At 38.1% G+C, this 22,856-nt stretch overlaps 2 protein-coding genes across 4 annotated transcripts in view; one reads left to right on the top strand and one right to left on the bottom strand.

Moving 5' to 3' along the window:
• Positions 1–161: 161 nt before the first annotated feature.
• The window catches only part of mcph1 (microcephalin 1), a 32,496-nt gene continuing 9,801 nt past the window's right edge, over positions 162–22,856 (bottom strand). The window contains exons 12-15 of the mRNA XM_073481322.1: positions 22,622–22,784; positions 22,460–22,537; positions 783–1,020; positions 162–693 (exon numbers count right to left, since the gene is read on the bottom strand). Of these exons, the coding sequence (XP_073337423.1) occupies positions 641–693; positions 783–1,020; positions 22,460–22,537; positions 22,622–22,784 (532 nt within the window). The 3' untranslated portion in view covers positions 162–640. The remainder of the gene's footprint in view (positions 694–782; positions 1,021–22,459; positions 22,538–22,621; positions 22,785–22,856) is intronic.
• Positions 6,702–21,035, top strand: angpt2a (angiopoietin 2a). Of its 3 annotated transcripts, none has more exons than XM_073481236.1 (9): positions 6,702–7,144; positions 12,831–12,986; positions 14,802–14,923; positions 15,049–15,287; positions 15,576–15,703; positions 16,664–16,765; positions 17,460–17,626; positions 18,857–18,987; positions 19,817–21,035. In XM_073481236.1, exons 1-9 carry the CDS (start codon positions 6,875–6,877, stop codon positions 19,987–19,989), a joined length of 1,488 nt encoding a protein of 495 aa, XP_073337337.1. In that variant the 5' UTR covers positions 6,702–6,874; the 3' UTR covers positions 19,990–21,035. The 3 variants fall into 3 exon arrangements, with proteins under 3 accessions (XP_073337337.1, XP_073337336.1, XP_073337338.1); XM_073481235.1 differs by having other exon boundaries at positions 15,573–15,703; XM_073481237.1 differs by lacking the exons at positions 18,857–18,987; positions 19,817–21,035 and having other exon boundaries at positions 15,573–15,703; positions 17,460–17,630.

The following is a 22,856-nucleotide window of genomic DNA, read 5'->3' as shown; positions in this document are numbered from 1 at the left end:
AATAATAAATAAAACCCAGAAAACTGATGATAAGTACTGATTACTGATGATGATAAAGTGATTCAAGTGAGCTTGATTCTTATACAGCTTGTCACTTCACAGAAAATGAAAGAAAGCACAATCAACATTTTTAAAAAGCGTTTATTAACAATGACATAAAAAAACATTTGTATAAAGGATACAGTATTTTATACACATTAGAGTGTTGAACTGGCTCAGCAAGTATTTTTAAAATCATATAAAAGAGATAAAAAAAGTAAAACAATCTAGCTCAATCTCATGTCTTATTATGAAAAACACACTGTCATGCAGTAGTGCTTACTACAATATGAAACAAAAACAATGCAAAGAATAATAAAGGATCCCACATACACTATGTCAAAGCAGATTTCCATGTTTCACAGTAACTTAGACCATTGTTGAAAGGTTTCCATGGTAAACTGGGATTAAATGTCTTCAAAAAGGGGATATTTGAGAGGATTTATAAAAAGCCTCTGAACACATTTGTAAAGAACGATGATAAAACCTCACAAGAGGAACAGTGTAAGTCAGAAAGTGAGGGTATGAGACCAGGCACTGTCCGGCATAAAATTGATAAAACTAAACTTCACAGCCATAAACAATATATATTCAACAGCTTTCACTTCAAGTCATAGTTGTCGTATGACAACTGCTTCAAATGTGTGATACTATCTGAAATAAAACCACAAAAAAAGAGAGAAGTTAGTGACACGAAGAAGGAGCCGAGAATTTACCACAAAGATTAGCAGGAAGCATCTTACCCAGCACCCACTGCTCAGACAGGATCCTGCTTCCCTCTGGTCTCCTGCCACTGTACTTCCCGATGCAGATACCCGCCTGACGCACGGTTTTGCAGACAGTTCCTCCACAGAGCTGGATCAGCTCCACCAGACTCTGAGTGGGCGGCTGGGAGTGCTGGGACACAAACATGGCGGGCTGGCTTTGGAACAGGTCCTGCTGGTGCTCCCCGGCAGACAGGTGCCTCTGGAGACGACAGATCTGGGCAGAGAAACTGATGGTTAAATACCGTTACTGGTCCAATTATGACACACCTGTTCAGCTGCTCTGTTCAAGAAAAACACCAGAAGAACAGACAACAGCTCTACATGCTTCCTCAAGAGATCATCTGAAAAAGTTTTTTTTAAAGAATCTCACGATAAACTTTCAACATTTACTGTGTCGAAGTTTAAAGAAGTGTTTGAGATTTTGAGAAATAGCCTTTTTCTGCATTCTCTGCACGTTAAATATGAAGCTCACGCTAGCAGCTGGTTAGCTTAGCTCAGAACGAAGCCTGGAAACAGCTAGAGAGGCTCTGTTTGAAGGCAAAGTATTCTCTAATGTTCACTAATGAAACAATTCTATCTCCTTTGTTGAAACTGTACAAAAACAGACATGTAAAGACATTAATTTTAAATGGGATTATGTGTCGGACTATTTCTTGGCTGGGAGCAGTTGCTAAGCAACCAGCTGAAACTCAAGAAGTTGCTGGTCCCTGCCAATGATCAATTTTATTCTTGTTGAAATATGTTCTGTTCTTATTATAATTGGCTGTGTTTTGAAAGGTTTTATATGAATGAAGTTTTTTTTAGTATTAATCTAATTTTGTGAAATCATCTTTTATCTATTAATTTACTGTAATTAGTATTTAGTCTGTCAGTTTTCAAGTCAAGTCAGCACAAGATTTCTAGTTCTAACATCCAGAATCAGTTAAACCCGCACAGGTGTTTTCAATCACTCTGACTAATTTCATCTCTAGTCAGGTTGAGGCATGGTGGAGCAAGTCACCAACTATGATGGAATAACAATAGGCATTTTTTGTCACAGCAGACATTTTGACTTGGAACAACAGAGAGAACACAGGTGTTACTAATCACATTAATGATGGCTCAGTTGTATTTATGTGTCCCGGTATGCCAAGTGTGACAGAGAGCCAGCCTGCACAATACCAGCACCCTGGAACTGAAGCAGCTACATGAATTCAGCCATCATTAATTTTATTCTTTACACCTGTGCTTCTCAAACACCTACAGAGTCCTGAGAAGAGGTCTAGTCACGTAACATAAGTAAAAACACGGCTCTTAGCACTTACAGTGTAATAATGATTTAATGTTTGCTCTGAGACATTGTCCTCTTATTGGCACACTTCCTAGCATTCATTGTGTTTTACACTTTACAAGAAACGATTCTCTCCTGTAGTTCTAGTGAAGCCGATTTTCCTGTTTGATGGCTGTCTGATGTGACTCACAGGTTTTTACATCACAACAATGCTAACAGAGATAAAGATTAATCAACCTGCAGAACACCAACCTGCCCTGGGATTGTCTTTTGCCTAAATCTAGCAAATGTGTATCATGTTGTTGTTGATTAATGTGTTTTGTGCCTGATAAATAAATAACTTTATCCCTGCTTTGAAACTGTAGTTCAATACCCAAACTGGCCTGAAGGTGGCTGCTTGTGATAAAGCAGAAGCTCATGAAAAACAGACCCTGGAAGGACACTAGTATGCTGAATGAAAGCCGGTTTTAATAGCAACATTTGCTAGCATAGGTAAACATTTCTAAGTCAATGCAGAATGTTACATGATATGTGTATGACTGTTATTGCAGAGTAACATCAACAAACTACTCAGCACTAAATTAAACAAAATTTTAAAGCAGTCTGGTCTTTCATATTTTTCAACAAATTCCATCAAAATCACATTAACTGATTAACTCTGAGCGGCACGAAGGTGAGCTACAATGCCATCTTCTGTGCCTGGTTTTATTTTAGCAGCCCACACTGTCCAGAGGGTGATGTCAGCTCTGCCTGACTTAGTGAATGTCTTTGAGGTTGTGTTTCCTTTTGGGTTTGGTGAGTGATGCTCGAAGCTCTCACTACAGGCCTGCCTGCTGGATAGCAGGGGTCAGCTGCTAAACTGAAGGCCACAATCGGCTCTATTCTGAGTTAAATGCCAGGAAAAAAGCTTTAAGACATTTTAGTCTTTTGTCAATGTTCACACAGGTTTTACTTCACGTCAAGTAATCGGGGTCAGGTTATCATTAACCCACATTGTGCACTTTAAAGGGAATGATTGAACACTGTATGTAAGGTCTATTATGTGAGAAAGGAGGCTTTAAAAACGAGGAAAAACAGGCCAACACAAAAGGGCAACATAAAAGAGAGCTGACAGAACACAAGAAGTGCACATACACACATGAAGCCTCTGAAAAAACTTGGCTTCAAAGAGTTAAAATAAATGTCTCATATAAATATAAAATCTGACACTGCTTCTAACAACAAGACTGGCAAAACTGTAAAATTGTCTCATTAATTCAATTTAGAATTTAATGTATATACAGATAATTTGTGTCAAGATTTGTGGACTTAAAGGGCAACTCCACCAATTTTTCACATTAAAGTGTGTGTTTACAGGTCTGGGGGAGTATAATACATACATGAAAACAGTAGTGTAAGGCCTTTTGTGGCTCCAGAGGAAGCTGCATGTAATGTAATCTTATAATAATAAGAGTGATGTCACTCAGTGGCTAAGTTGCATTGTAGGTAATGTAGGCACCAGGTTTTGAAAAACAGTCCAATGGTTGAGCATTAAACTCCTGTTAAACTGTCTGACTCATGATGGACAGTTTAAAAACAAATGATCAAAATCGATACAGCAGAACCAGAGATATCACCTTTTCTATTCCACACATTTTTCTTACTTTTCAAAACCTGGTGTCTACATTACCCACAATGCACCTTAGCTACTGAGTGACATCACTGGAAACAATTTATCAGATTATATGTGGCTTCCTCTGGAGCCTCAAATGCTTTCATACCACTTTTTTACACGTATGCAGTAGTACTCCCCAAGACCTGTAAACACACTTTAATGTGGAAAATCGTTTTCCCTTTCGGTGTAAATGACCAAACAGGCATGGACAAGGGTCCTCCATTAAGTGTCATCAAACCCACAGCCATGCTGAGCACTCAGACATGCACTTACTGTGGTGTGCTCAACAGCAGGTTGGATTTGTGTAAATTTCATATCTGGTATACGGCTCCATTAAGGATACATTCATCATGACCTGCATTTCTCTGTATCTTACAATATTACTTTGCTAAAAATAAAACGTAAGTGTTGTCAAACATGACACTAAAAAAACCCATCTGTAAACTAGCTCTGAGCTGCAGCCTGTTTGTTGCATTTGTTGAATTTTTTCAAATCTCTGGAGGATGGGTCATGGAGATGCTAGCGGCAACAAGCCTTCTGTGATAAACCCTCTTGAATTTGTTGCATGAGTAGCAGAGTACAGTGCCGGCAACAATTCATCTAGTCCTCACACGGGAATTCCCTCCTTCTTACTCTGGCAGCACAATCAATATCTTTGCAGCCACTAATACACAGATACGTTTATCTGCAGAGAGGCAGGACGGACAGGCAGACAGCTTGTGCAGCTGTGTAACAATCAATACAAGGCAGGAATAAATGAAAACTAACAGCCCTGGTTAATGAAATAAAGTATGTGCATGATAGTTCAGCAGAAGTGACAATGTTTGGGAACAGTTTAGTGTGTGGTATATTCATGTACAGGGATGTGGCTCAGTGTGATTTAAATAAACATAAAACAAGAACTGTTGCCATTTAATCTACAGCCTGAGTGATTCAGCCTGAACACCTGAATAAGTCAGCGTTTTTGGAATGACGACCAGTCCTTCCTCTTTGGTAATGTGCCTTAAATACGTTGCATTTCCTTTATACAGTAGCTGTTACATCAGCCTACTTCCTACAATTCTGTTTCTATCCAATGGCAGAGGGCAATTTTAAGGCTTTCCTGTCAAAAATGTAATATGGTGCAGTCGACACTAAATTGTGGTTATGCCAATTTCTCTGCAATTGACTGTTACAGATGGACCGAGGTCTGTCTGATTTTCAAAGACTTTACTGTCAGGCGGAGTCAAGAGTGAATAAGAATCAATCAACAGAAGAGAGTCTGTGATTGAGGCACATTCCTGCAGTAAAGGACATAACATCCTCCTATGTCAGTGCCCTTCCTGCACAAGACACCTGCTGTCTGTTCCCCAAAGAGCCACGAGAGCCACCAGACAGCAAAATTTGTCAGGTTGGGATAATGTTGCAATTAGTGGAAAACACCAAAAACCTTCCATTTGTGTCTTGCAGGGTAGTCATGATGCCAGGTAAAGGATGTGTATGGCTGTATGATTATGTGTTGTGGGAAGCCAGTCCACTGATTTTCTAGTGATCACAAGCCAGGGGTATGACTCATTTTCAAAACAAATTTCTACTAAAAAAGATTTTTTTTTGAAGCTACAAACACAATCATGTTTTTCACAAAGAATGTCTGAAAATACGAGTTTAAAATTGACAACTTCGTCTTTAATAATTTGGTAAAACAATCAATCTTTTAAAAGTCTGTGTTAGTTTGAAGGCACACTGAGTATTAACAGTTACACTAAACGTAAAATTTATTGTGGAATAGTTCATCTGTGTGGGATTACTTTTTGTTGTGCTATTTCAAGCTAGCATGGACATAAACGTTCAGGACATGAGACAGAAAACACCCACGACCTGCCCACATATTCAAAATCTGACAATGTCACCAATCCAAGAACATAGCCTTACTCATTTAAAAGGTTTTTTGCATTGTTTTGTAAGAGAAAGCAAAATGACAAACAGCTTTCCCACAACGTTCCTGATCGGAGAGGGTAAGAGCAAACAAATCTTATTATACTTGTGACTCAGACAGAGATCTGCCAAGCACATTTAATCTTTGATTGCATAAATCTACCCAGAAGCAGATGCAAATAAAAGGCATGACTACTTGTGGTCAGAGGTCCTCAAGTGGCAACTTTAGTTGCACCAAAAAACGACTTTATGGACCCTGAGACCCAAAGAAAGATCTGGGAATCTTGGATTGTTTTATAACATTTTGAACTTGTGAAATCAACTCAATTGGTGGATAAAAATGAAGAATTTATAAAAGGAACAGTACTTAGAACAGTGAGTTGGTGATTTTTAGTTGGTGAAAGAACAAGATAGGGGTACACAATAGAGGGTGCATGTTAATTTATATTTTACATATTTCAATCATTTATGTTGACATAATGAGGTTGAGTTTAGCTTATTTGTTTGATGTGTGGTAAATGTTTTTGTAGTTAAAAGGAACAGAAAAAGTCGTTTTTGCTTTTGATTTAGCATCTTGAAGAAGCTAAGGCAATAGTTGAGTGGAAAGAGTTAATAATGTCTTCTTCCTTTGAATCTCCCATTCAGAGATGCTGGTGTGTTTGTCGTAGGCCGGGAAACATTCTTCAATGAATGGGATGGACACTGCTACTATCACAGAGTGTGCTGACGGTGGACAGCTGCATCCTGAGAGGCCGTTCAAGAGGAGAGGAGAAAAAAACATGTGGGTATTGTAGAGGATATAGTGGAAGGTGTGTGATTTTGTGCATCTGCTCCTCTGTGTTGTTTAGTGAGTGTGTGCTGAAAGGAATCTCCACTTCACTGCTCTTCACAGTGACTGGCCACGCTGAGGAGGAGGGGGGGGGAGTGGTTTAAACTCACAGTTAGCTAATCAGAGGGGCCATGGGCAGCTCCAACAAGTGGTTGGGGGCTTGATGAAAGGCGAGCACATGCAGTCTAGCACTGGTAACCTAAGGGAATGACACACTACCTCCAATTCCTGATGACTTTTTCTCCTCCTACCACTGAGACGTAATAAAAGGAATCTGCAGAACCTCAAGAGGATTGTTTACACTTCGATGCTCTTGGGGAACCAGTCACTGAGAGAAGTTTAAGGAAAAATCCAAGGAGTGACAATTTTACTGACTTAATTTTAGGATAAAAAGCACCACTATGAAGATGTTAAATGTCGACTTTCTAGTTTTAAGTTTCTGGCTCGGTCTGGGGACAGGATACAGTGCTGCGACTAAGAGACAGTATCAGATTCAAAACGGGCCGTGTAGCTATACGTTTCTGCTGCCGGAGCAGGAAAACTGCCAAACTCAGAGCAGCAACTACAACTATCCAGTTCAAAAGGATGGACCAGTGGACAACGATGACTCGGCTCAGAGGCTGGAACAACTGGAGATCACCATGGAGAACAACACACAGTGGCTGCTCAAGGTAAAGTTGTGTCACACCCACCGGAGACTGTGTTTTACTACAGTGATTTGGGAGTGATAGTTTAAGAGGAAAAAAGGGAGTCCAATATGATGTGCAAAGAGACAAAATGTGCTAGAGAAATAATAAAAAATATAAACCAAAGAAAGGAGCAGTTCTAAAGAAACCAAACACCTTGTCTGGAACATGAAGACCATTTAGATGAACTGTAGCAAGAGTCCCTGCTAAAATTATAGAATTATCTTATATGCATCAGTACGAGGAACACAGGAGAAGTCTGACATACAGAATGACAAGAAAGTTGTTTAAGGATAAGTGCTGTTCCTTATTTTTCATGTGATTGGCAGCTTATTCTGTCTCGTACTAAACTGCTTGAAAGGATGTCAAAACTATTGTTAAGTAGATACATCTTTGATACGACATGTTAGAAAACAATAGGATATTCATATTCAATAGTATCGAAAGTAGCAAAGCTATAAAAACAGATCTCCAATCAGATTGTCAACCCATGACTGAGCAGATATCAAGATTATTACAAATTTGCTGGTATGTGTTCAGTAACTTTCTCTGTGTGTGCAGGTTGTTAATTAGAGCCAATCGATATATGGGATATTGTCCTATAACAGATATATCGATATTGTGTATGTTGTCCAATATGTGCTGATAAGGACTGTTTGACTTTTTTTTTTTACATAACACATAAAGCAGAAAAGATGCCTGGGTTAGTTTTTAACTATAACATTCCCAGTGAAGTTTATGTTTCAGTGCACTGATGTCATTTTGAATAGAACAGAAAGCCTTTATTGTCATTGTACAGAACACAACGAAATTAGGAATGACGGAAATAGGAGAGCCATGAGCTGTGGCGTCCATCTTTTGGACAATAAATACATATCTTTGTTACAACTGTTTAAAAACCAAATTTGAGGGACCATTCAAAAAATTTTGTATTCATAGATACATTCTATGTATTTAAAAATATCGACTGAAAGATCAATGTCAGACTTTTTCACTCCCTAATATCGGTATTGGCCCCAAAACTCCAGTATCGGTTGGGCTCTATTGTTTATTAAAAAAACAAAACAAAAAACCTACAACAAAGCAAAGCCAGATAAGATAAGATAAGATAAGATAAGATAAGATGAGATGTACCTTTATTGATCCCCCATACAAGAATTCAATTTGGCAAAGAAAAAAGAAGAAAAGAAATGTGCCTGTTTTGTGCCTAGTAGGACTGAACCGTATGCAAAAATTAAATTAAATAAAACAAAGTCATACTGCAATTATTTTCAGATATTGCAATTGCAATATGAGTCAAGAGTTTAGTGAGAACAGTCCTTTTTTCATTTAATTTCCTTTAAAGAAAAAAAAAATTAAAAAGGCTGATATTGTGATTTTTGCTGGGGTCTTTGGCATAAAAAACATTCTCCCTTATATCCGCAGAACATGATCTGTAGCCCTGGGCATCTTAGCAAAATTGCCTTTCTATTTGCCTTGGTATTCAAAGAGCTATTTAGTATTGGTGCTTTATACAAGTATTGCATCATTGTTTACCATTCCAGCCTGACCAACACCACAAAACAGAGTGATAAAATGCTCTGGTTTGAATGAGCTAAGGTTAACAAGAACAATTTTGTCTAAATGAACAGTTATGTCTTCCAGTAACACATAAAATTGTCTAGCAAATTGAAACCAGCTCTATTTCATTTAAAAAATCTCTTTCTGTCTGTCTGTCTGAATCATTTTGATTTAGCAAATCTGGGAACAGACAGAAAAGAATGAGCCGAGTGTCTGTGAGACACTTTCATTCAGTGCAAAGAGACATAATGGGTTTGATGACTGACAAAGACTCCACACAGGTGTCCACACGAGGGATGCATACTTCCCTTTCAGTTTGCTGAACCATTAACTTGTCTAAGTGAAAGAGGTGAACTACCTCCTCTCTAGCTCCCTCTCTTCAAAATGTGATAACCGCTCTGAACTATACAAGATGAGCCAGTCGAGACAAGGACACATCACAGCTTGATTGCGCAATTAAACATAAAACAAGCTCTGATCTGGTCCACAGGAGACGTCAGAGGGAACTCTTCTTTGAAGTTCTTCATGATTTATACACTGCTACTCAGTAACTATGCTCAAACAGACAGCAGCTCAAGAGCTGACTCTGAAATCAAAGACTGCTCACAAACCCAATTCATGAAATCCAACAGCACAGAGTGGTACATATTTCTTACACACATGGACGAGGACTCCAGAACTGTGTGACTTCACCAAATTAATTTGCACATGAGAAGATAAGTATTGAAGAAGACACAGCACAGCTAAGGTGTGATTTCAACACTCTTGAAATCTAATAGCACCCGAGTATAATACATATTCTCACTATTAAATATGACACCTTACAACAACACCTATTTAACATGGCAGAAGCATTAGACTCTGTAAAGGTCTATCAGTTGGCAAATGTGCTATGTGTGATCAGAAGTGTGGTAGAGAAGTGGTGTTCCATAACTTCTGTCATCACAGATAAAATTAGATAGCCACATTTCTTCTACAGTTAAACCAGTACCTTGGTCCAAATACCAATATCAAACTCAATAACCCTGTATCACTCTAAATTTTAAACCACTCATACCTGCTTAATTATAATCTATGCTCAACAGATTTAGGATCTGCATCAAATTGTCCTCACTCATTGATACCACCCATGCGTTATTCCCTGAAAAATTAACAAACCTGTTGAAAAATGTGCCCTCGCAATGTTAACGTTAATGTTAAAGTGAGAAAAGAATTCCTGATTCCTGTCTTTCTATCCGGATTTAAACCAATAACAGGCCATAATCCATCCAAGCTTTGAGGAAATCTTCTCAGTAGTTTTTGTGTAATCTTGCTGACAAACCTCCTTGGAAGAGGTGACAATAACTTTAATAACAAGTTTACAGTTTGCTTTATATCGACGGATAGAAGAGCTCAGAGACAAACTTGGGAAAACAAGTAATCGCAACCCAATTTAGAGCATCGCTGGCCAAAATGGGCCGAGGTTGGCGCTCCATATGGCTCGCACAACACATAAATAAATAAATAAAAATTCATTTTAAAATGACAAAATAAAAAACTCTGTGATATAAAATGCTCTATAAATATGTACAATCCCGAACTATTAATTATATATGAGCACGGCTGGTAGAGTGACTCTTTGTGAAGGAAGTCAGGCAATTAAGGGATTTTGAGATCCTCTTACTATTTTTCATCTTTACAATACAATAGGTGATTAGTTTCAACCTATTGGCCAATATTAAGTGTCTTTTTAATTTTTATGCTCCAAGGGAAAAAGTTTGGGCACTGTTGTTTTAGAGGAATCAAACTGTCAATGAAAAGTACTTTCACTAACTTCATAAACATGTTCAGGATGAGGGATAGATACAGATTATCTTGGCCGATATTCTAGCATTTTTCCGACTATTGGCATCTGTGTTTTTTGTGTTTGACCATGAATTGATGTAGCATCCTCTCTCTAGCAGTACTCGCCACACTGTCATCGCTCTCAATGTCCTGCCCACAACACGTTCTTATTAGTTATCAAATATATATAGTGGAGTGGTTATTTTAAATTTTGACATTAAGATTTTTATTTATACTACTATTGTATATCAGTCATCAGTAGCTTGGTTACTTCTAATTGTTATTGGCTGTGAAAAAAAAGATATTAGTCAATCACTATTCAGGACGTCTATAGAAAGAAACCTTCCTATGACCCACACTTCCACTACTTTCCAAATCAGTACACAGTTCTTCCATCAGGTGTAATTTCCTTATTTAAAGTATACTTGCTTAACTTCCGATATTCCTATTTACGCTGCACCAGCTGATGACCGCTGAGGAAAACAATCTGTTGTCACGCTCACATGTGAATGAGGAACACAGTCATTCCTGACTGACGCCTTTGAGGCACATGGAGTAAACAACTGATTAGATCATTGACTGTCAATGGGACATCCTGCCAACAATTCAAATGACAACCTTCCACTGACCACACATCCCTGTGTGTATCCAAGAACACAAACTGGAAGTCATGAAAGGAAGACAAACAAAATCAGCACTAATTGCAGCTGTTACTTGTATTCGCCTTAAGAAAAATAACAATAAAACAGGCTGTTTGTGGTTGCATTACTGACTGATGAGTAAATAACAAAAGTGATTATGCAAACGTACTGTAAATGACAAAGTTATTCAACGGATGCTGGTTTCCAGTTGGGCACACTGGTCACACTGTCATGAAGGATGTAACTCCTCACTCAACACTTCCATCCTGTTTATGAGTCGTGTGACCTGATTGCCGCTCAGGAACACCATGCAGGAAATAACTTAATGATTGGTCTCGGTCTAAATCTGGCGATACTGTAAGGTAGATAAGAAAAAATCTCGTAAAGATGAAACATTGACCTTTTCCCACCCTGAGGGCATCTGAACCATTGTATTAGGAATATGATTAAGAGGTTTGATATGGGCAAGTTTACACCAGGAATGTGTTTTTTATCCTCTTGAGTCAAGATGACACAAATAATAAAGTGCCTCAAGAATTGTATCATTTCAATACTTTGCTAAGAAATTAAAATCTAGTTCTTTCATTCGTCTTCTAAAATACTTGACGCTCTATAATTATAAGCGAGCCTATGCCTCTCCTTAAATAATGGAACAGGGCTTTATCATAATACTCTGAAATGGAACCATCAGTCTATTCCCTTAAAGGTTGTTGAATGCATATATTCTCAAGCACTTACAAATATAACAAATATGAAGGCAATATAGATTTTTGATACTAACACCATTGCTGCTGATGATTTTGAAGAAAGACAGTTAATTGTCTCAAATCAGGGTCATCAAATACAAACTCTTTGGGTTGGTAATGCACACAATCAGCAGTCCATGAATAGTTTTTAACCTCATTAGACACATATAATATTTGACTGGAATTTCTTTTTTTTGCCCAGGACACTGAAATCTTCTAGGAAACATGGACCAGCACCAAGTTTTTCTCATGGAAACACTGAATACAACAAAAAAAAAAAAAAAAAAAAAAGTTTTTCCATAGAGCTTGAAAATAAGAAATGTTGAACATGTTTGTTCTTACCTTCCTTCAAGAAGCACACCCCCAATAATAACACACTGTATGTACAAGAGCTGCAATGATTAATCGATCAATCGATTAGTTGTGAACTATTAAAGTAATCTGCAACTATTTTGATAATCAATTTATCATTTTGAGTAATTTCTGAAGGGAAAATGCTTTTTGTAAGTATGTAACTGTTCCTCCCTCTCTATGATAATAGTGTTAAATGCACTCCAACATACAATGAACACTCAAATGAATGTTAGTCCCTGGTTTGACTCCCTGATCCAACAGGGTAAATCTGAAGAAAAGCAAGTAACAATGACTTCTCTCTCATCAGCTACAAATGTGGTTACTCAAGAACTCGAGCAATAAACAGAGCTGCTCTGTGTCCAACAATACAAGAGCAGACTGTAATAAGCAGCACCAAGCTGTCAATCTCTGAACTACTGTATGAAAAATTCAGGACTGTGCATGCACAACAAAACCACTGGTTGATGATACTAATCAATTCCTCAAAAAAAAAAAAAAAAAAAAAAAACTGTCTTAAGCTTGTCTTGTCTTTCTTCTGTGCTGCAGCTGGAAAACTACATACAGGACAGCATGAAGCAGGACATGGTCCAGATCCAACAGACCGCTGTACACAACCACACTGCTACAATGATTGAAATAGGAACAAACCTGCTGAGTCAAACTGCAGAGCAAACAAGAAAACTGACCAATGTGGAGGCACAGGTGAGGCTGCATGGCACACTACTTTAAATACACAGAAAGAAACAACACTAAGCTGCTACAGAACACTGAGAAAGTCCAAACTGTGAAACAAGTTCACACCTGTCTACACAGAAGCTTAAAAAGCTTCATAACAGAAAAACATGCTAATGGAAATGTGGTGCACGTTTATCAGATGTTTTTAAATGGCTCTCTGTGATACACTGCATTAAATAATAAAGCTACAGAGTGTTATAAAAATAAGCAGAGTGAAAAACAGGCATGACTGCGTCAGTTTATTATTGTGGCTACACGTCAATGACCTTATGTGAGCCAACTGTACAGCATTTCCTGTTATTAGCACACTCGTATTCCCACAGAAAGGGTCTATCAGTTTGTCACAATCAGACATCCGTCTGTTCAAAGACATCAACAGCTCCAATGGAGACACACAGCTAGGATCCATGTAAACAACCTGCTTTTTGCTGAGTTCAGTTCCTCCAACATGGGAAATTAGAGGCACGGTCCCCAGCCCTGGAGTTTAGTTCAATTCGTCTGCCTGCGAAAATAGGTGGATTTTTGAAAGTTTCCCGTGTTCAGGTACGTCTGTTGTATTGGAGTTTGGTTGCTCTTTCCTGTCATGTTTTTCAATTTTGCAAATGTCTGTTCACTCTAAAAGTGCAAACTGGGTTTGAGGTGAACTTGGTGGAATACAGAACCTGATATCCAAATTATTTTCACAAATTGTCTGTTGGTCAGACTTTTTTAAAAAAACATTATTTTTTTTTAGGATTTTTATGTCATTCAGGATTTTAAAACACTTATGTACTGTTCTCTGCCACACCGTTTTATATCTTACATGGTCTTTTACTTTGGGTTTTTTCTAAACTGCTTGCATGTTGCTCTTTGCATACCATATTAAACATTGAAACTGAAAAAATTAAGATGCAACTGCATATTTTCAAATTAAAATATAGATCATTGCTTCATGGAACACAACCTGTTTCCAGTTGTGAGTTCAACTTCAGACCATGCTGTGTGGAAATTTTTTTTTTTGACATTAATAGTTTTAACAGCCTACATTACAAAGTGTTGCTTTTTTGTTAACTGACCACCTTAATGCACACGCACTGCTTTGCCTCTCCTTTCTGTTTTCTCTCTGCTAGCAACGTTACCTGCTTTCTTCGTCAGCAATAACTTTTACCAAAAGTCGAACAAAAAACACACTTCCCGTTTAGGATTTTTTCACCCGCAATTCTGATGTCATAACAGCAGATGAGCCAAGTGTGAAGGAAGCTAATTATGTTGCTGATCAAAACCAATGTGCACCGAATGACATCGCAACCAAATGCACTTACAAGTTCGTACAAAACAGCGGCATAAGTCGGCCTACGTTAAATAGGAGAGGTTGCATCACAATCGGTGCTTTTTCAGGAAATATATGAAACCCCAGAGCGTCTCTCTGTCTCTCTCTCTGCAGAGCATGTGTGATTGACAGTAGATGGGAGGGGAAGAGCAAGGGCAGATTGTCCACCAGTTAATCCTTCGTGGATGGTGTCATTCTCATAGACAGATTAAAATGCATAAATGGATAAAAAATATACCTGGGCGGACTGCCCAAGTAAACTGTACGTGTGGGAAACACTGGATAAGCTTAACTCTACTCTAACCAAGGAGTTTCTAGATGAACTAGCCTGATGTAGCATTTACTTGCCCTGTGCATCAGTCGATATTTAGCGTTGAGCCCTGCATCATCTACTGAGGAATGTATGGACGATTTCACAAGGTAACTCTGGGTCACATTTTTGAACTGCTTCACCTTGTTATTTTGGTTTTTAGGTAATTCATCACACAACTCGACTTGAACGCAGACTTCTTGAAAATTCTCTGTCAACCAACAAGCTGGAAAAACAACTAATCGTCCAAACAAATGAAATCAACAAGCTGAACGACAAAAACAGGTGAAGGCGTCAAATCACATGGCAAAAAACAGATACTACTACATTTCAAGGTCACCAGCAGGACAGCATTAGGCTAATATGCAAAGTAAAGACGAAGAATAAACTTCTCGCCTGCTTCTCCTCAGCTTTCTGGAAAAAAAGGTGGGAGATTTGGAGGAGCAGAGGCAGGTGGAGCTGAAAATGGTTCGAGAGGAAAAGGAGCAACTTCAGACTCTAATACTGAGGCAGACGGCCATCATATGTGAATTGGAGCAGCAGCTGCTTAAAGTCTCCTCTAACAACACTTTACTCCAGCATCAGCAGCAGGAACTACTGGAAACCGTCAACAACCTCATTCACACCATCTCTGTCGGCTCGGCTCAAGGTGAGTCAACACACTGAGTCATCGTAACCTCTTTGCCCTATAGTATAGTTATCAATGCAAGGCAGACTTCCTATGTTTCATTTTTGGGGCCATTGTATGAGGTTTTGCTGTTGCATTGGATTGCACGAAAGAAAGCTTCCTAACTTTAATTACCACCTACCTCACCAGCACTGAAGCAATGAATGAACCCCCCCCTTTTTTTCACATGATGTAAACCTTTCAAATGAGGACAGCTGAATGCTGTACAATTGTGTGGTGTCAAATTAACAAGGCTGATTTCTCCAGCAGGGAGCAAAACTGGCATGATGCAGGACACTCCTACCACATTCATGGACTGCACTGCTGTCTTCAAGTCAGGAAACACCCAAAGTGGAGTCTACACGCTCACATTACCCAACACTACAGTAGAGGTTAAGGTAAAGTAAGACTGTTTAATTGATTCAGAGTAGCTCAACATCAAATAACACCCTCTTGCACCAAAATAAGTGGGTATGTGCAGTTTATTGCAATGTGGGTAAACCCGATAAAAATAGGCAACTGACTTTTTCCCCCATTGCCCGGACGGGTTTGCCTTTTTCCATTTTATTTTTTCTGGTGTGTCACGTTGGACATCACAAATGTCCCGGAAAACGGTGAACAATAGAGAGCAGAATGAAGGATGGTGACAATGTTACAGTGGTTACTATGTACCAACATCCTTAACTTCAACATGCGTCAAAGCATTAAGACGGAAAAGGGGCAAAAACTAGCGTGTCCACCTAGGTGATGTGTTTCTATCACTGCCGACTAGAACTGGAGCTGATAAATAGGTGCGACTACTGCAGAGTAATTTGACCCAAGAATGAATGCCCCTTTCCCACTGAAGACAAAAGCCAGATGTTAGAGAGGATTGGTGGTTTTCTGTCCAATGTGAAAGGGGTATACAACTGAAAAAGAAAACTTAAGAAGTTCAGTACTCTGGCTGTGAAGAGGAAGACATGTCTCTCTGCCAATTACATAATGCCAAGATATTGTTCACACAGACATGCACTGACTCAGCCACACTTACACAACCTTGTAAATAAAACACTGCACACTTCTCTGAGGGCTCACTAAAGAGTATTGTGTTTGAGGGCGGGTCACTTAAATTAAAATGCTCTCAGACTTCCATTAGTGATGTGCATGCTTGAGCTAAAACTGCAGTCTCCTTAGATACTTTTCACTGGATAAAACTTTAACTTCAGTTCTGTATCCCCTCCCTGACCAGCAACTTAACATTTGTTTGAACCCAACTCAAATAAGACACCATTGTCAATTTATAATAGGGCACAGACTCTTTACAATGCATTCATTCTGAATTATTAATTGGGGCAACTCTTTTTTCTTTGTGTTTAAAGGCTTTCTGTGACATGGAAACAGAAGGTGGTGGCTGGACAGTACTACAAAAACGCTTTGACGGCCGTGTTGACTTTCACCGTACGTGGCAAGAGTACAAAAAGGTAAAAGCTATCAAGAAGAAATTCTTCCCTTAAAAAAATATATAACCTAGGCTACGGTTTTCGTTCCAAATGTACAGTGGCCAAATTGGGTTTCAGCCATTGACTGAATGTGTTTTAAGGGCCTGTTGATTCTGCACTGTTAGATGCAACTACAACAAGCACAGATACCTTATTGATATGCTATTTAATAAATAAATTCTAGCAGGGAATCCCCAATGTCCTAAAACCACAATAATTTCAGTACCAGATTCAATCACAACATATCCTATATTTCTGCATCTGAAACTTTGCTTATAATCCACGATCAAAAACGCTTCTGGATGATTCCCAAAAATAGTCACCAGCATTGCTAATGCCAAGTAGGAGATAAATGGGCCAAAACCATGTCATAAAGAATCTCAAGTCCAATCTCAAGTCCCTACAGAGCAATCCTTACAGAGGAAAACATTCATGCTATTTCCTTTATTCGTGCCACAATGAGAGCTCAGTTTAAACTGGCATTTTTTCTTATCAATATCTCATTGTGAGTAAGAATATTTGAGATTGTTTTGTGTAACTACTGAAAGTACTTTGAGCATTCTGATGAAATGTTTTAGTCATGTATAATAGCAAATAAATGTACTGCATATGGTGGTCCTCTGCCTACAAGCCCCTACTGCAGGGGATCAAAAAGGTTGAATTACATTTCTTTCAGGGATTTGGAGAACCTTCAGGTGAATTCTGGCTGGGAAATGAATTTGTCTCCAGACTGTCAAGTCTACAGTCATACAAACTACGGATTGAGCTGAGTGACTGGGAAGGAAACTCTGGATTCTCACAATATGACCAATTTTCTCTTGACAGTGAAGCACAAAATTACAGGTGAGTTTTTCTACTGACAACATCAAAGAAATACATTTTTCAAATTACTGAACAATGTTGAATTTTCGCTTCAAGCCAAAATATTACAGCTCATGTTGCTCAAGTTATTAAGGACAAAGAAGCCCATCAGCAACTAATACTTCTCTTACAGCAGTGCTTTTGAAGTCTGCTATCCAGAACGCATACAAAACACTGTTGACAATTTTCAGCCAAGGAGCGTAACTAAAGCACAGCCTGAAAACTAAAAGTCTTGCAATAATATAGAAGAAATTAACAGCTATGCTAGCGACATTCAGAAGCAATAGTCCTTGAAACAAGAAGCGTTCTTGAAGAAACAAAGTATTTTTAAAAGAACTTACATGTTATGTGTAGTGAAGTGGCAATATATTCAAACCGATGGAATAATGAAGTGAAATGAAAGATGAAACCTTGTGAATTAACACACTGACAGTGCTTGTGATAGTTCTCCTCTAAATCCTAGCACGAATGTGTAAGAAGCATTCATTCTGCTGTCTTTGATTTACATCTGATTGTACCATATACATTCATTTACCTCCAGAGCATGATCATAAATGCTGACCTCCAAATATTATTTAAAAGCAGAACACATTATAGAAATTCCTCTGGATGAAGGTCCTTTGCGGTATAAGACTATTTACTTCCTGATGTACTGGCATCAGCCCAAAGAAAATGTAATAAAACTGGTCAGTGTTTGAAAAATAGGAAATACATGAAATGTCTTGGATTTCTAACATGTAGCCTGCACATCTTGGCAACAACACAACCTTCAGAGGTATTTTCTTTTCCAAACCTAAGCTGATTTCAGGAGTGGAATGGATACTTCTCTTGAATGTGACAAACAGACCCTGAAATGCTCTGATTCAACACAGTTCTATTCATGTCGTAAGTCTACTTGACTATGACAAATTTGGTCTACAGTCAGTTGGCTTAGTAACTCCAAACATCTCCTACAAAGTAACAGCACAAATAGCATTACACGAATCCTTGGGGGGAAAAAAAAAATGAAATCACCAAGCTGCTTGGGAACATCACAAACAGAAGAATAACCCATACTTTAATCCTTACGCCAAACCCCATTTTACTGAAGATCCAGTAATAGTGAAGCAATGGCCGTCTAACTGTTTAAGTGAGTAGGACGCTGCCTTTTGAGGAACAGCAATCATGGACTTCCTCCTCCTCTTCCTTCATTTTTCCTTTGCCATTCTACAGGATACACCTTAAAGGCTACAGTGGAACAGCAGGCAAAATAAGCAGCATTGGGCAGCCAGGAAGTGATTTCAGTACAAAGGATGCAGACAACGACAAATGTGTTTGCAAATGTTCACAACTGACAACAGGGGGTAAGAAACACATTTATTTATTTTTTTAAATAACTGGTGCTTTTGAATGATTGTGCTCGTCAGGAAAACAAAATAATCGTGTCAGTTTGTGATGCAACTTGTTGTGGAACAAATTCCCACCCACCCAAATCTTGGCACTTCCCCCAAATATCTTCAAGGGCATTTTTAAGCACTCCCTTACTTTTGTGGCCAGGTCAGAGAGCACAATTAGCTTGGAGTTAATCACTGATCAACTCATTGGGGAATTCAGGCCTTACAATGGCTGACATTAATAGCCTGGGAACAGAGCTTTTCCCTCTCTCCTCTTGTAGCTTAAGGGTCCTCCTCCGTTCCCTTGAAAGTGACTCCGCTGCCAGAAGTTTGTCTCCCTCTGTATTGGGGTCTGCCAAGGGAGCATGAAAGCATGAAAACCCTAACCCTATCCCTTTTTTCCCATGAGGGGTCTCTCACAGGGGACTCCGTTTGCACATTAAGCACAATCATGAGTGGCACTCACCCAGTGGAAAGAGTAAAGCACAAACTGCCATTACAAATATGAAGCTGCTTGTTTTGAATGAAGAAAAACTAGAATGAATGCAGTAAATCTGGATGTAAATGGAGGCTGTGATCATGTAAAGATATGTAAGCTCTGAAAGGGGCTTTTTTGGTTATGAAAAATACATAACAGTACAATGGCAGCTGGCAAGAATGAAATAGCCCACCAAACTAGCCTTGTCTTAAAACATTTTATACATTAACATTTTATAATGCAGATCAGACCACAGTTCCATCCATAATCCTCTTTGACAGGTTGACATTTGAACTGATAATGTTTGTTTTGGTGTTCTAGGTTGGTGGTTTGATGCCTGCGGTCCGTCCAATTTGAATGGGATGTATTACCAACAAGGCCAAAACTCAAATCGCTTCAATGGGATCAAATGGTACTACTGGAAAGGCTCAGGCTACTCACTTCAGTCCACTACAATGATGATCAGACCGGCAGACTTCTCAGGTTCCCTTTGAACTGTCATTCTCAGACTAAACAAAGTGGGAAGAAAATTCTGTCTGACAACAAACAACAAAGCCAAAAATAAAAATTCTCAAGGGAGCCAAAGCACTTAATGAAAATATTTTTACATACCTTTGAAAAACATGTTTTGTGCATGTTTATGTGTTTAAGAATTTGAAACAAATGGGTTGTTGCAAAAAATATGGACTGTTAAAATGACAAATATCTGTCCTGAAAACACTTATGACTTGGACTTGCATAGAAAACTGTAGCTATAGTTATAATCACATTGAGTAATAACAGCTCACTAACCAGACAGGAGAGGTCAGAACAATGTGACATTTATTTACTTGTTTAATAATCCTTTGAACATCCTTTTGAATAATAGCTGCCTGTGTCAAAAGAGACTATGGTACAACATCCAGATAAACAACTGGCTCAAAGTGATCATAATGAGTTCTGGAAAAGTTTATGTTAAATGCCTTAAATGTGTAAAAATGTCACAGAAAACTTCTGTATTCAAAAAAGTTTTGTTTTTCTCCAGAGAATGTATGTACATTGTTTTTTTAATTTATATGTAGATTTGAATATTGGATATTTAACATGATCATGTAAGGTGGAGATTTGCTACAGATCTGTTACAGAGTGCTAGTTCCTAGCTTGTTAACGATTTAATTGCACATAAACAAAGAGGAATCGTTTTAATATATATCTGCAGTACCTTCCCACATGCTCAAACATGATGATTTTTTTAAAGTCTTTTGGGAATGTATTTTTTTTGTTATTTATGAGAAAGATGTATAAGTGAGGAAGCTGAATTTCTCACCTGTAAACACTGGCTTTAGATGTTTTTTGTTTGTCTGTTAATCTCAACAAGATGTTACAAACCTGAAGTTGAATATTAAATACGACCACAAGGCAGAGAGCTTAAGACATGAGCCTTAACTCTTCAGTCCTTTTCCACAATTACCCTGTTTTACTATAAAAATAAAATGCCTCATGAGTGCATAACTGTCAATTATCATTTCTAGTACAAAATAAAAATTCTACATGCTCCTAAGTTGGATTTTTATTGTTGTTTTTAAGTTACTAATCACAGTTTTCTTACGCATTTCAATTTGATTTCATAAATCCTCAGAGGTGTGATACAGGTATAGCTAATATGGGCAATATGCATAAAAATGCTCTATCACAGAATGAGTAATTTTATACTACCATAATTATATATCCCTTGCCAGTTTTTAATAAAATATCTTTAGAGAAACTGTATGGATAATACAACCAGTTGGGAATGTTTGTTTTTTGGCTAATTCAGTGGATTAAATACTTGTCAAATCAAGACACAATACTAAAATTAATTCAGAGATCTGACTTATAACATTTCCCATAATGCTATAATGCAGAGATATAAAGCGATAGTTATATTGGAACCTTAATGGTCACAAAGAGTTGAGTTAAATTTCAAATGGCAAAACGACTTCACACACTGGCTTCATGTGACATGTAGACTTCAGTCTTTTAATCTTACTATGAATTCACTGAAGTCATGCATCATTATTTTGGAAACAGGCACATCAACTTGTGTTTCAATATACACAACAGATGTAAAGAAAATTCACTTTTAAACAATATAACTGGATTCAGGATCCACAGGAACTGAACAAAAAAATGAGTGAAGCAAGTTGTTTGCCAAATGTTTGACGTGTCCATAAGAGAAAAGGAATGATCAACAACCGTGGTGACATAAAAACACTTTTGTCTGTCACAACAAAGACATCATGTAATTTCAAGAGGAAATGTGTTGACATTTGTCTGCATCAAGACCGTGCGTCTCCCCTCACAGCGGCAGGAGGGGACAGGGATTCATGAATGACGAGTTCAGGAAGAGGCAACATTCACATTTCACACAGGATGCTTCAGGAAAAACAAGTGGAATGAAAATGGATGACTGGTAATAAAAATTAGCAGGTTTCCGTCCGACTTCCTCGGCTTTGGTTTTACGAGCATTTATTAGTTTTGAGTGGGAAAAGGGGGCGCAATTATTAATTAATCATGATTTATATGGATAAAATGATTTTTATACATATAATGAGCGGTCTCGGCCTACATATAAAGTAAAAAGAAGAAAAAAAAAAAAGGATAAAAGCTTAGCATTTGTCCAGGACTAACTAGACAACGAACAGTGCAAATAACAAATATATGTATCCATATATTAGATTGACAAGTTTCTTTATTTCTTTTGTCACATTCAGAAAGGCATATATAGGCAAAGGCCCGAACTACCTAACTTACTATTCATGATTTTAATTTGTTTCAATATGAATCAGTGCCAATAAAACCTCTCCTCAAAATGACAGGGCCATTAAAATCAATATATCTGATTGTTTGAGCAATTGAAAAATATAATTTACACTGAAGTGTAATATTGGTAGAACTTGTTGTGGACATTTTTACTAGTACAACTAAACTAGTGCTGGTACTCACCTGCGCTGCGGGAAATTGGTCTGAAAGTTCATATGGTTCCTCTGGAATCCACTGCCTTTGCTCTAAACACCAGAGAATCTACAAGGGACAAATAAAAAAATAATAATTATAAATAACATTACATCGTCAATGACGGCTTTGCGACATATACAAACTACATACCCATTCAAAAGAGAGGATCCAGCAGCCTCGAGCTATGCCCAACAGAATATTGAGAGTCCGTCGGTGACCCCCAGACACCACATGAGTTGTGCTTTCACAAACTCGGTCAGCGATTGAAAAACCACCCAGTGATTTCACCACCTCACCCACTATATGCTGCTTCCTACAAGAGGCGAACAGAATAGAAAGCATCCAACACGAACTATTAAACAAACAAAAAAAAGTTTAACCACCA

The sequence above is a fragment of the Pagrus major genome, chromosome 15, assembly GCF_040436345.1.
Source record: "Pagrus major chromosome 15, Pma_NU_1.0".
Lineage (NCBI taxonomy): Eukaryota > Metazoa > Chordata > Actinopteri > Spariformes > Sparidae > Pagrus > Pagrus major.
This window is presented reverse-complemented; position numbering and strand designations above follow the sequence as displayed.